Here is a 15261-nt window from a genome sequence, read left to right on the forward strand (position 1 = left end):
AAATTTCAATTTTTGGGTGAACTATCCCTTTAAAACTGTAGTAGAAAGTAAAGCTGAAAACATTTGCTCAATGGGCTTTGAGACCAGCGTTATAACTTGAACATCCTGTTAAACACTATTAACTGACACCTCAGAAACTAATAATTGTTCTGTAAAAATCAGAAAAGAAAGGAGGGCTGACTGTTTGATTTGTAACACATTTTATTGCGTTGATTGATACATTTTTTGCTGTCTGTTAAACATAATGTTTGTTTTAGACTATGAATGAAAGTTATAAGTGAACATTTAGTTGTGTTTTAGGTATGATGCTGTTTATGAAGAAACAACTCACAATGGTAACCCAGACAATGAAAACTGTGTGGACACTATATTTATTAAAATAATAATAATTGACTAATACTGATAAAACCAATCAATAATTGTATAAAGCGTTTTATTCTTAGCGTGAATTTCGGCCAAGGTTAGCGCTGCACTGTCAGACTCCTCTTTCCCCGCTAGGTGTCACTAATGCACTTGAAATTTTACATTTTCCCACAATGTCAGATAAATAAAAACACACTTCAGAGAATAGACTGTGCAACATACTGTATTTTAAATCCATGCATGCAGTTTTCACTGTAGTCATTTAAATTCACCAAGTAAAAGAATTTCAAAGCTCCTTTAACTTCATAATTTTTTAAACCATAACTGTGGGTTGTTTTCTTGCTGGTGGGTGATGTACATTATTAATCTGCAATAAATGTTCAATTGCTCTGACAGGCAGCAGACGAACACTGAGGTCGGTGCAATGTTTTGGCTCCCAGTTATAACCCCAGCCCCATCAGGGTTAATGGGTTTCTGACAGCAAAATGCCAGTGATACCCATTAGACCATCCTGCAAGAATCCGTGAGTGGACATTATCTTTTTTTCCCCCAAGCCTAATTGCTTTTCCTCCTCAACAGAACAGAATAATTTGGGATAAATCCCATTATGTGTCCTCTGAGACAAAGCACATACTTTAATCTGCATTAGCAGTGATGATTAGAAAAAGTAACGGGTAACATTTTTAACCTACCATTCAAAAAGACTGATCTCATAGTGAATTCGGAAACACTAGGTTGAATTTCTTGAGTTAAACTCGATCTGTGCTTACCGAAATTCTAAACACCGCCGCCAGTGGCCAAAGCAGGAAATGTATGTATAGTGATAGTTCTATCAGGAAGACTTGTGAAAGCTTTTTAAGTCCTTCTACCATTCATAATTTTGTTTAACCACTCATATCACACCTCTCGCTTTATAGGTCTGTGAACAGCCTACTATACTGCTGCCTTCAGTGTGCTGATGTAACAACCTCCTCCACGCCTCCAGCACCAGTTGAATCCCAGTCCTTCCTGTAGGCTCCTCGCCCCTGCCATCTCTCCCGGCAGGTTTTGACGGTTCGCTCAAGAATCTCTCATTGCACCATGGAAGGGATCTTACGTCAAAGAACTTTATTATTAATTCACTGTTATTTATCAGTTATAATAAACACAATGCTGTTTCAAGTCTTTCTGGTAGAAGTGTTTTTGAACAGAAGAGCACATGTGAGCTCCAGTTTCCATGTGAAATGCCCACAGAGAGGCACCAAAAGCCAGTAGTAAAAAAGTTGTTTTTAGCTGTAATGGATTTAACACAGTGAAGAAGAATGCATATTGTATTAACTGTACCCCAAATCCTAAACCTAACCCGAAAATGGAACCTCAGAATTGCTGAATATGCAAACACAATTACTTCCCGGTTTCAATGCGGGAGGAGAACCCAGGGCTCCCACACGGGTGATGCAACACACTTCCAGCTGCACCAAAGGACAAGGTTAAAATATGGCACTTATTAGGTAATGGGCATAATGGGGCTGATATCAGGGTACTGGTACATTCGGAAGCAACATTACGACTTCCTGTCTGATTCCAAGATTTTTCCAAAGAATACACTCACCTACATTCTGCAGACACACAGCCTACATAGTTTTATTCTCTAGATTTTCGTTTTATACTGCAGGCATATTATTTGTGTTGTACTGTACTATGTTTACACTACAGATATTGTTGGTCTATTGTCTCATGAAGAGACCTGCAGAGACAGGATAATGAGGGAAAGTGCAGCATGGTGCAGCGTATTGGCTGGCATGTGCTATGCTCGCAGTCTTCATCACTTTTACATGATGTTCTGAGAAGAGCTTTTCATAAACCATCCCAGTTTCAAATCTCGTGCACCGTCAACTGAGCCACTCAGCAATTGCGCATGCGCGATCTAGAGGAGGCTGTGTTGTCTCTCCGCAGGAATGACTAGTCTCTGCTCGCATCGCCAAGAGAGACAGGCACACACGCAACGGGAGACTGAAAATATACAGTCAACGTCGTGGAGATAAAAAGGATACTATCAATCACTATACCGGACAACACCAGAGGGCCTCACCAACATTTTTGTGACAAAAGAAGATTTTAAAAGGACCCACGATCTCCCACTTTAAGCTGACGCGTCTTCTCTATAAGTATACACAACCAGTGGTTAAAGAAAATGTTCTAGATGTAATGTTTTTGTGTTAGTGAACAAAAGGCTTTTGATTTTAGGCATATTGTCACGCTTTGAAGAAGAAGAAGAAGAAGAAGAAGAAGAAAAAAAAACAACAAAAAACAAACAACAACAAAAAAAAAAAAACAAACAAACAAAAAAACAAAAAAACAAAACAACGACTGATGTCAAATCGAAAAAACGTTTAAAATGTGACCATTACAGATTTGCGTCGGTCCCTCTAATGCCACTTTGTCGGATTTAAGGGGGCGTCTCCTGGGAATCAGGACAGTGGATGTGTCTCGTTTTGTAGACGGGACGAGTGTAAGGAGAGCGGAAGGAAAGTGCGCTCTGGAGCTGTCCATTCAGAACCACACACACGTTACTCTACCACCAGCGGCACACCACATTCCATCAACCTCGCACCTTTGCCGGAGCTCATGTTATGGACCACAATGCTTTTATCTTTTCTGCGTTGATTCAATTTTTGTCTCATACTCTCTTCTTATTTTTACCGCTGTTAACATTTGCGCACATGCATCCACCTGGTCTTTCAGCGTTGTAATGCCTAGCCCGTGCTCAAGACATGCCTGAGCGACGAGATGGGCCAGAGCGACGAGAAAGACCGTGTTGTGATTAACGTGGGAGGGATTCGACACCAGACGTACCGCAGCACCTTGCGCACTATACCCGGCACTCGTTTAGCCTGGCTTGCCGAGCCCGATGCCCACAGTCACTTTGACTATGACGCCCAGATTGACGAGTTTTTCTTTGACCGCCACCCAGGAGTTTTTGCACACATCCTTAATTACTATAGGACTGGCAAGTTACATTGCCCCGCTGATGTTTGTGGTCCTCTTTACGAGGAAGAGCTGGCCTTCTGGGGAATCGATGAGACAGATGTGGAGCCGTGCTGCTGGATGACGTACCGGCAGCACCGGGAGGCCGAAGAGGCGCTGGACAGTTTCGGTGGAGGGCCAGCTGAAATGAGCATTGACGATATGGAAGGAGATGGTTTGGGTGATTCAGGGGATGGAGATGAGGAACTTGAGATGACCAAACGGCTGGCCCTGGGGGATTCACCTGACGCAAAGGCTGCGGGCTTGTGTCAACGTTGGCAGCGCCGTGTTTGGGCACTCTTTGAAGACCCATATTCCTCGAAATATGCAAGGGTGAGTGATTAACGCATCTTAAAGGAACTGAGAATATGCTTACTGTTTGTAATTTATTCCAGTACATGTTGCATTGGAAAAGAATGCATCAAAGCCTCCTGAAGCAGTGTTATGAAACACTTTTGCTTTGTGGGGTCACTGTCACGACTAACAATCTCCTCAAAGGCTGAGAGCTGATCACAATGCACAGTAATAATAATAATAATAATAATAATAATAATAATAATAATAATAATAATAATAATAATAAGCAACTGGTTGTCTTTGCATTAGACACTGTGTTCCATTAGAATACTGGCTTTTCCGAGGTACTTTAGCGTTATTTGCGATATCTCAAAATGAAGCAACCTGATTAGTTCACCATGGGGAGGACATGTGCTGTTATTCCAGGCGTTGTGTAGCATTGATCGGCAGCTCCTCTGACTGCAAAACTGCTGTGCCACGCGCCGTGAGCTCCCTTTCCCGACGCGGGCGTGCTTGTGCACAACTTAATCACTCCGGGAGAACATTAAAGAGAATACATCATGAGGCAAAGGCTTCTCTTTACTTATGTGCCCATGCTGCTGTGAGAAAAGACACTCAAAGTGTGATCAGGACAGGACGTCTGAGTGACTTGAGATGCTACTGTGTGTCACTCGGCGACTTAATGGTAGCCTGTCTGCTTTAATGTGTTGTTGTGTGTGTTTTATAACAAGGGCAATGAGATAACAAATTAAAAATCCAGTCATGGTTTGGACAAACGTCTGTTTGCTTTATGCCTGTTTAATAGGAGTCAAACGGGCCACACTGCCAAGATCTTGATACTGCACCTAGGCAACAAAATACTGATAAATGGGTAAAAGAATGTCCATGCACAGTTAGAAGTGAGTAGATTGATGTCAGGGAACAATAAATTAAATGAACTTGTCTTGTGATCGGGAAACATTAAACACCTCAATGATATAGGGAGGCAAGGGATTTGCTCAAGTGTGCCAGAACTATCAAGGGAATACAAAATAGCTTTCAAAATGTTGTGAGACAGTAAAAAAAATAAATAAATAAGTAATTTCCATGTGAATGGCTAACAAGTCTCTCGAAGCAGACATTATTAGGCCCTTTTTTGATTGTGCATTTAGAATCAAGAAAATGTATCAAGGAATATGATGCCTGGATAGTGTGTATTGTATGAGAGTATAACAACACAGAATGTGATGCATATGAAATAGTTTGGAGCCACTCTAAAATGGTTTTGTTTTAATGACCAATAAAAATCCATGAGCTTTCCCCAACAAAATATTTAATGAAACCATCTAAGTAACCTATCTTCAGGAGTTCATGTGGTTTTATGCCTTGTGATTTGCCAGACTTGGATATTACTGTATTAATATCAGATATGTGATGAAGTGTTTTGCATGTTTGACACATGAACTCTGAATCAGATCTGAGCGAGTCAGCCTTAGAGCATTGAATCAGCTATTCAGCACATTTGAATTAATGAAAAAGTGAGTCATACATCTGAATGAACTGCTGTCTATACACAACACACAATGGACCTACATGTGAGTATGTGTATGTGTGTGTGTGTGTGTGTGTGTGATAGAGAAAGAGAAAAAAATGAGAGTAAGTATGAGATTGAAAGACAGATTGAAAGAGAGAGTTGTTTTCCTGTTTACATATGGCAGATGTTTGTGTTGGGTTCCCAAAGGCGCCTAATATTTTCATGTCCTTGGCAGGCGAGATGCTGCTTTTTACAGTGTATGTCTTGGGAATAAGTTGTCATAGCAACGGCTTCAGAGCTCTAATGAAACTGATGAAAGCTGGTCTTCCTCGTGAGGTGCCAGAAAGCGTAACAAACGTATCTGGAGGATTTCTGATGATGATTTGTCTGTGTGCATGCATACCTGCCTCTGTGTCAGTTAGTTTATTTTTGTTCTTCATTTAAGTATATAATTTACTGTATTAGGTCAGCATGAAACCATGCTTTAAAAGAAATAACAAATTAATGAGGTTGGTTCTGGTTCTGTCCAAATTATCTTTGACTCACTACTTAGCAGCAATGATATTATGCTCAAATAATTGCTTAATAGGTTTAAGATAGGCCAACATATGAATACAACAAACCTCATTGAAATTAAAAACTAAAAATCTTGAAGCAAACGATTATAAATTCCCAAAGGTTTGGCTGCAAGTTTGGCAGAAACCAGGCTTGGAACCAACCAGGTAAACACAAGCCAGACCACAAACAATACCACATTTCATTCAGGTAACCTGATAAATTATGCAAATAAAAGACAGATTTAATTACTCTCTGTTAGAATTTTTCATCAATACTTTTGTCTCTGCTTTGTTTTGCCATGTGATATTCCCAAACTGTCCCATTCTCCAAGGAGGTCATCTAGGCTATTACAGGCACCATTGAGCCTTGCCCTGTGCAACAATAGGAAAAGTGTTTGTAATTAATGTGCTGATCGATATGTGAGTGCAGCTGCTGGCTCTTTCCAATGTAGGAGAGAGAATAGTGGTTGCTAGGGATTTGTCTATATAGCTTGTCTTGCTCTTTTCTTGTGAGAAGCAGAATAATTCTCACTTTGTCACCATATCCATCTCTGGTAAGCAACACCTTTATAAACAAAGAAAAAATTCATAATTAAATAAGGGGGCATGCTTTTTTTGTCCAGATTTTGTTCACTCTCTTAGTTGCACCACTTTTGCATGTCTTATTCACTAAGCGCTGCTATCTAGTTTAAGCATGTGCAGTATGCTGAAATGGCACTGTCTTGAGGATTTCAGTCATTGTCATACATTTCCGCACAAACACACCTCTTTTTAATCTAAATTAGCCTCATGATTGATTGCACTTTATTAATAATTCTATGGTATTTACATTGCGCAATTAACATTACACTTTTACCACCCGCCAAAAGCATCAAATCATAGAGATAAGCAAACTGCCACAATTGCGCTGTTGCCTGATCTGCATCTTTAAGAGATGAACTAAAAGCAACACAGACATTGCATGCAAAAAAACAGTGCTTTCAGAGTGCACATTTCCTTCATAGTGAATTGCATTTACTGCCTAAAGTTTTTAAACAATAATCATAGTATAATCAACAGTTAATTTTAGCCATGGCCTGCTCACTTTAGCAGATATTAGGCTGAAATAGCAGGGTTTTTAAAATGGATTTGATTATTGTTTTAGGCAACACTTTTATCCAAAATGACTTACAAATGAGGAATAATACAAACACAAGCGACAAATCATGAGGAGCAAAGCAGTGCTGCACTACAAAAATTGTAGTTTATAGGTTTAGATATGTTTAAATATGAAAGATATGTTTTGTTCTTTACAAGCCGATTACAGTGTATAAGATTTGCTACAGTAAAAGAGGATTTCAATTCAGATTGTGCAGTATGAAAAATATTCAGGAAAGAAAACTGATACTGGAAACTGATACGATGTGCATATTAGTAATTTAAGTAGGCCTAGTTAAAGCATGGGTCTTGTACATTCATAATGCATTTTCCAGTCTTCCATTTTGGTCTGGCTGTGTTTAGTTTGTTTTCACAGCATGAAATAATTTTCCACCTCAGGTGTATTATACTGACTCTTGTTTCTGTACCTGCAGAGAGAGAGAGGATTCACACATTATCACCTTCACCTCAACAGACTCCCTCCAGCTCTGTATCTTAAATGACACACTATACAAGCACTTACACTATACACTATGCACTCAGCCATGTAGTGTATGAATTTTCAAAGTGTAGTATCATCCCAAGTGGAACAATTAAAAGTTTTTTATGACACAGAAGCATTTGCTGTTCTCAGCTAATGAAAGTGACGTTTTAAATGCACTTGATGTGTTGCCTCTAGCTTTAGCGCATTAGCCAAACTTATATCTCAAATAATGTATATTCATGCAGTGCGGAGTGATGGTAACTAGATTTTTGTTAGCAGAGATGGGCATCTTCTATTAAAATGAATGGGAGAAATTGGAATGTACAACCAAGGAGCTCTGAGTGCCCAACAGTCAACGGAAGAAGAAAGGAAGTCCCGCCTTACAGTTAAAAGAGCCAGTCACCTTTTAGATACAGACATCGTCTGTCAATCAACTCGAGAACGTGCATGCGCATTAGTTATACAAGCTGGGAAAATAATACCCGGCTACCCGTAATACGAGGTAAAAAAAATCACAATTTATGATTCCAGTATTGTCCGATTTTATTGTTGATTTGAAATATGTTCTTTGATCGTAATCTTGACCAACCGTTTTTGAGATATTGGTCTTTCTAAATACAAGTAGATAGGAGCTGAACTGGCATGACTGGAAATAGCCTCCCGAGAGCATTCCAAAGATGGCCGACAGTGGACTGACTTGCTAGAAAGACTATGTGGTAAAGCATTCAACTCACATGTGTCAGGTGCTGTCTTCACTGAAGTTTTGCTAGTTGCCACATTCACCATTAATTGCAATTGTTTTGTCAGACCAGCATCGCGTCTAGGTACTGTAGCTCCACTCCTGCTACATATGGCAAGCCACGACCGTTGATTGCATGAAGTGTCCAACATTCCACACTCTGTTTTTACAGTTGAAGAGGTACATAATCCGGGTCCTTGTAGCACACTTCTTTTTATACATTTTAACCCTTTCATATGTACCATCACACATATAGTTAATAACTGGGCCCTGCAGAGTAGCGTCACACATATGTGATTCTGCAACAGCCAATTACGTTACAAGCTGCCAGATTCAAATCGTCTTTTGCATTGGCACAGGCTGCGCTGGTCAGGAGTCTGTTATTTATATTCACTCAAACAGTCTTTTAAACCACAGAATAAGGTTATTTTATATACATACATCCAACTCATCACCAAAGTACCACAATAAAAAGTTTACAGCTCTTATATACACAGTGAATACATCAAACACGATCTTCCTCCGATACATGCTGCCATGTTTGTTTACCTTAGTAGCGGTTGTCATTCATCAAACAAACAGCTACTTAGTCTTTTCAAGCACATAATAGGTTTATTTTATGTAACAAACAGCCAAATTGTCACCAAAGCACCACGATAACAGTTCACAGCTTGTATATGCACAGCCATCACATCTAAACGCGATATTCCTATGCACACAGCCACGTCTGCTGATTAGGTGCAGATATGGTTTTCATTCACACAAACAGCAACTCAAACAATCTTTTCAGGCATATAATATGTTTGTTTTCTGAAACAGACAGCCAAACTATTTCAAAAGCACCACGATAACAGTTTAAAACTCATATACTCACAGTGAAAACATGCTGATCGAGCGTGATTATCCAATGCATGCAGCCAAGTTTGTTTACATAAGCACTTGTCACACACACACACACACACACACACACAATGTCTGAGATGTCAGACAGTGCATAGGCACATTGGACTGCTGATATTATTTGTTCATTTGTTTTTTACAGCTATAAAAATGAAATAATAAAAAACAGTACAGAAGACATAACCAATTTGTTCACATGTTTACTATATTATATACAGTATTTTTTGTTATGACAATAATAACAATACTCGTCTACACTCTGCCCCAGTCTACTGGCAGTGCAGTGTCACATGCAAAAATAACTCACTTCATGGGGCACTGCAGAGGAATTTAGACTCTACTCATGGAAAGGTCAACTGTGTGTGGTGTGCTGGGTAGTTGTGAACTCTGTGTACAGAGATTTAGGAGTTTGGGACAGGGAGTGGTCATGTATAAAGTATAGCATGTGCTTGTTTGTGTGTGATTTGTTGTTGCTCTTTAATGAGTCACTAATCATTAATTTATGCCTGATCCAGCTTTTAAACTGAACACGTCAGCTCAAACTGATTGTCTCTGGTGCTCCTGGTGAACTTCAAAAGTTAGATCTGGGATCTGTTCTTTTTTAATTTCTAATTGACTGTAGTGAAGTGCTAGTTATTTGGCTCTATAGCATTGTGTTTTCTATAGACATTTTTGGAGACAACATAAGACATGGAGGACAGCCGGTGAATGAGCATTTTTTTTTTTTTTTTTACATACAAGTGGACTTATGTAATATGTGTGTGTTTTTTTATGTAATAAGAGCATGAAAGATTGAAACAGGACTGAAAGATGTTTCTTATTCCCTGGATTCATTTTTTTAAACTAAGCACTTTGTATCTGCCATGTGGCCATGGGCACATTTTTTCTTTCTTTCAATTCATTCTTCTTTCTCTCTTCTCAATATCTACTCCTCTCTCTATCTCCCTTGGTGAGTCTGTTTATATGCTCATTTTGATTATGATGTTACAGCTCACATTTGGAAGGCCTTTAAAAGTTCTTCTCTTAGACAGCATTCCAAGGCATTGGACTTAAGCATGGCAATGTCAGCCATGAAATGACAAACTGATCTCATTAGTTTACATATTACAATGTAAACATAGTACAATGTTACAATGTACAATTTTGTGCATTTGTGTAGACACTGACAGTACAATATCTACGTATTGACTGCATCTTAAACGTAAACCCCTTTATGTATGAAAGGGTTTATGAATGGGTTTCCTGTTCCTGTTCCGGCTAGCTCTTGTGTTTGTTGCCTGCTAGCCTGCTTAGCATTGCTTATCTTTCTATATTTAGCGTTTAATCTTTAATCTCTCCCATTTTTTCGCATGCATTGTTTTTTACGCTTTTATACTTTCAATGCAATACCGTCACGGAATGCAGAGACAGGACCCAAACACAGAGTTAAAAAACAGGGGATTTATTAAAGACAAAAAATAAAGGGAAAAAACTCAAACTCCCACAAGGGGAAAAAAGAATAAACATAAACTACCCCGTAGGGGAAAAAAAGTAATCCAGAGCTGGGGCAGAATGCATCGGGGAACAGGACCGACCGCATTGGGTAGGGATGAACAGGAACGAACATACAAAAAACAAGACCAACCAACTTGACCGACTGGGAAACAAGCATACAAGACTGGAAACAAGACAAACTGGCACTGGACAGCATACACGAGGAGACTAAAATAGGGGGAGAAATTAAACAGGTTAACACGGGACAGGTGAGGCAAATTAACTAATAATAAGCAAACAAGGAGGCGGGGTATGACGTAAGACAGATAGACACACAGCGATACAGAAACAAAACAAAGCCACGTGCTCTCACAAGACAACAAAACACCCTAATGGCATGAGTGCACATCGCCATGACAATAAGGCAATATACGCCCATGCCAACCGACAAACAAGACGAGAGAATGCGTAACAACGCCATACAAAGCGATGCCATGCATTCTCACACTAATTGAAACCTGAGTGTACATCGTGAGGCAAACGCCACATGATGCACACAACAGGCAACAAATACAAGACAGGACACCTGTGTGAGAGTTTGGCCACACACCCGACACCTTAAACCGAAGTGACCGAACCTCAGTACATCATGAAGACAGCTCGTGACCCAGGCGCACAACGCAATGCGAGGCATACCTGTGTTCACAAGAGACAGACAAACTATTGACGCGAGTGCATGCTGCCAAGATGATGCACCCACGTCAATAACAGACAGACATGGAGCACGAGTGTCTGGATCCCGACACAGACCGAAACCAAACCAGACAGGAAGTCAGGATCCAGACACCATGCTCCCGACATGAAACAATACAGACCGAAAAGCGCATGGCAGGGAATACAACCGAATCCGTGCGCTCACACAAAGACAGACAACGAAACACAAGACAGACATGGGATGATAATGCCATGGTCCTGTCAGACAAAAACCCAGACTGACAGAGTGACAGGACAATGACAGATACAAATGCATTTTACCACGCACAACCATCTTTCTACTTTTTCACGCTTAAACTGTGTGCTTTACCGCATGGATTTTTTTACGCGGATCTTTACATCGATCTCAAACCACTGGTAATGAGGAACCACCAAAACAACAACAATTACTTGAGGGATTCACATCGGTCTCAAACCCCCGCTGATCAAAAACCACCACCACAACAACAACAAACAGGTGTGGTAAGTCATGGCATCACCTCACGTTATCGTTACTTGCACCACATGCCACGTGTTTATTATAGCTTCTTCTGTCAGCAGTGAGGGATTTAAATGTTTGTGGAACTGCATTCTTCCACCTCAGAAATATTGCTAAGTTATGACACATGCTATCTGTTTCTGATGCCAAAAAACGAATTCATGCGTTCGTGACCTCAAATCTGGATTATTGTAATGCATTACTAGGTGGATGGCCAGCAGGTTTAATAAATAAACTTCAGTTGGTTCAAAATGCAGCAGCTAGAGTGCTAACTAGAACCAAGAAATATGATCATATCAGCCCCATTTTATTAGGGTTATATTGGCTGCCTCTTAAATCATGTATTAATTTAAAATTCTGTTAATTACTTACAAAGTTTTGAATGATTTAGCTCCAAAGTACTTAAGTGACCTTTTATCACGCTATAATCCATCACGCCCACTACAATCACAAAACTCCGGCCTGTTAACAATACCGAGAATGTCAAAATCCATAAAAGGAGGAAGGTAATTTTCATATTTGGCTCCTAAACTGCGGAATAGTCTTCCTAGCAGTATTCAGAACTCAACTACACTCTCACAGTTTCAGTCTAGACCAGGGGTCAGCAACCTATGGCATGCGTGTCAGCATTGGCACGTGGAGGGGTAATCACTGGCACACCAGCAATGGCGAGAGAGGAGTAGATTATTTTATTCATATGAAATTCCGCACCTGCATTCCAATCTACATCTTGATGTGATCCTTCCTCATGATAACACAGTGTGTTTTCTTGAGCTGAATGAGAGGCTAAACAAAAAGTAAAAATGTGACGAGACTGCAGCATACCCAACAGACTCGTGCAGCGCATGAAAACCATTTGCACATCACGACCCGACAGCGCTTCACTTTCGGTTAATCGCATGAGTGAAAGCGCCCGCTTTGCTTTGGTCAGGCGCAGATGACAGCCTACATTCTGTGCTTCATTTGTTTCTTTTTGCTTTCAGAACAACACCTTATGTAATAAGGAAAATGTCCCACTATTAATCCTTGAGATTTCCAACCCAGCATACAGGTACACCATCCTTAAACCATGGTCACTTTCAAAATTACATTAAAAGATTAAAAGAGAAAACATAAACCCACATCGAACCCAAATCTGAGTCTATTCAAAACATAAATGAAACCTGGAAATAAAGTTTTAAGATTTTGCAGGTGCGATTTACCGAAAATGGCTAAATAGTTGATTGGCTTGTGAGGCGCGAATGGCTTGCACACGCAGCGTGAGTCTCTTCACACTTTAAAAGTGTTTAGCCTCCCATTCAGCTGATGAAAACATGCTGCGTGATCATGAGGAAGGATTACATCGAGATGTAGATTGGAATCGAGATGCGAAAGACTTCTTATAAATAAAATAGACTGCTCCTCTCTCGCTGTTGCTTGCATGCTAGTGATTACCCCTCTGTGTGATTTTGAAAAATGGAAGACATAATATAAGAAATATTTAAGACTCCACACAATTTTATGATGAGCAATCAAACAAGCGAATTAGTGAAATTAACTGTGTTAAGAACAGTTCCCTATCTGTCACTCACTCGACGTTGGTGTCGATGTAGTGACACTAGGGGTCACTCTTGGGAGCCCGAGACACCTCTGGTCTTTGATAAAAGGCCAATGAAAATTGGCGAGTGGTATTTGCATGCCACTCCCCCGAACATACGGGTATAAAAGGAGCTGGTATGCAACCACTCATTCAGATTTTCTCTTCGGAGCCGAATGGTCATGCTCATTGAGCTGAATACTACTGTTCATTCACCTGCTGGATCTGACGGCGCATTTCAGCGGCTTCTCCCTCCTCTGCACTGGTGCACTGCAGAGAACGCCCCTGGGCGCTTCGGCAGAAAAACTAGAGAGTATATTTTCTGAAAGAGCATTTTTCCCCTCTAAAAGAGTATATATTTCTCTAAAAGAGCGCACACACGGAACGTCTTTTTAAAGACGCGTCTTTTTAAAGATGCTTTTCCGATTGTGTGTTATTCCTGGTTGTGCTAGTTATCTCTCGCCTTCTAACGGTCACGATCACTGTCTTTCGTGTCTGGGCACTGCTCACGCGGAGACAGCGTTCGTGGATGGTCACATTCTCATTGCGAGAATGTGTCCATGGCAACGTTGCGGTCGCGGCTCACCTTCGTAAAGAAGCGAGCCACCCCAGAGGCTCCCGCCTCGGTCCTTTTACCCACGGGTTTGAGGCCAGCGTGGCTAGCACTGGGGGCGATTTGGGGACCCCAATGGGACCGCCTCCGCCGGGTATCCCCCCGCGGAACTCCCATTCCCCAGCACGCTCGTCTGCCCCGATCGGGCTTCCGGGTGAGTCCGCCGGCTCGTCTCACGGTGAGTTCGACCACTTATTCGGAGCCCGCGAAAGTGATGAGCTCTCGAGCGCAGCATCGGAGAGCGGGCTCGTCCAGTCAGAAGCCTCGGCTGGGCTCCTCCCTTTGGGGTCGATCGCCCAGTCACAGGCTGACGCGGAGATGACGACATGCTTTCCCGGACAGCCGCGAGCGTCGGTTAGAGTGGATTTCACCGCTCTTCCCTGAACCCTCGCGGCTCTGTGATTGGTTCCTGGGCTCGCGGCGCCGCTCAAAGCCACGCCCCGCCCCGTTCCTTTCTTCCCGGAAGTGCATGAAGAGCTGACAAGATCGCGGGAGGCACCTTTTACTGCCCGGTCCCGATCTTTTCAGCTTCCCCGCTCTCACTACCCTCGATGGTGGGGCGGCCAAGGGTTATTCGGCAATCCCCCGGTGGATAAAGGCGCTCGCGGTGCACCTATGCCCGCAGAGCGCCGCCACCTGGCATGGGTGCCCAAAGCCCCCGTCCAAGGCCTGTAGGTTTACGTCGTCTCTGACGGTCAAAGCCTACGGCGCTGCTGGACAAGCCGCCTCCGCCCTGCACGCCATGGCACTCCTGCAAGTCCGCCAAGGCGCTAAAGGAACTGCACGAGGGTAGTTCCGCCCCGGGATTGATGCAGGAACTGCGCTAGGTGACCGACCTCGCTCTCCGAGCGACGGAGGTCACAGCGCGGTCTCCCGGGCGGACGATGGCCACACTAGTGGTCCAGGAGCGCCACCTTTGGCTCAACCTGGTCGAGATGGGTGAGGCCGACAGGACACGATTCCTTGCTGCCCCCATTTTCCAGGCGGGCCTATTCGGCGACACTGTCGAGGACTTTGCCCAGCAGTTCTCGATGGTAGAGCAGTAGATGGATGCTAGCCGGCTTGTCCTGCCCCGGCGTGGCTCAAGATCCCCCCATCTACTCATCGCCGAGGGCGTCCCCCTGCGGTGACTGCACCGGCTCCGCCGCAGCCCGCCCCTCCGGCCCGGCCCCGGCGCCACCCGTCTCACAGCCGGCACCGAAGAACCCACGGAGGTCTTCGAAGCGCCCCTGAGACGGGCGACCCAGGGACAACGAAACCCGCTGCTCTGGAGCTGGTAAGCAGATCTTCTTTTTGTTACCTTTTGCATTTAATTGCGCTGCATGCCCAAGTGGCTGCAGTACTCAAGAGC

General features: G+C 42.5%; 1 protein-coding gene and 1 long non-coding RNA gene across 5 annotated transcripts in view; both read left to right on the forward strand.

The window, feature by feature from the left end:
• Positions 1-1440, forward strand: part of LOC127443979 (uncharacterized) — a 15342-nt gene extending 13902 nt beyond the window's left edge. Inside the window, exons 2-3 of the long non-coding RNA XR_007897738.1 lie at positions 760-886; positions 1281-1440. This is a non-coding gene — a long non-coding RNA (uncharacterized LOC127443979). The remainder of the gene's footprint in view (positions 1-759; positions 887-1280) is intronic.
• Positions 1441-2327: 887 nt separating this feature from the next.
• Positions 2328-15261, forward strand: part of LOC127443767 (potassium voltage-gated channel subfamily C member 1-like) — a 75159-nt gene continuing 62225 nt past the window's right edge. For all 4 annotated transcript variants that reach the window (XM_051702658.1, XM_051702630.1, XM_051702649.1 and 1 more), the window contains exon 1: positions 2328-3702. In XM_051702658.1, coding sequence (XP_051558618.1) covers positions 3133-3702 — 570 coding nt within the window. In that variant the 5' untranslated portion in view covers positions 2328-3132. The remainder of the gene's footprint in view (positions 3703-15261) is intronic.

Source organism: Myxocyprinus asiaticus, chromosome 1 (genome assembly GCF_019703515.2).
Source record: "Myxocyprinus asiaticus isolate MX2 ecotype Aquarium Trade chromosome 1, UBuf_Myxa_2, whole genome shotgun sequence".
Taxonomy (NCBI): Eukaryota; Metazoa; Chordata; class Actinopteri; order Cypriniformes; family Catostomidae; genus Myxocyprinus; species Myxocyprinus asiaticus.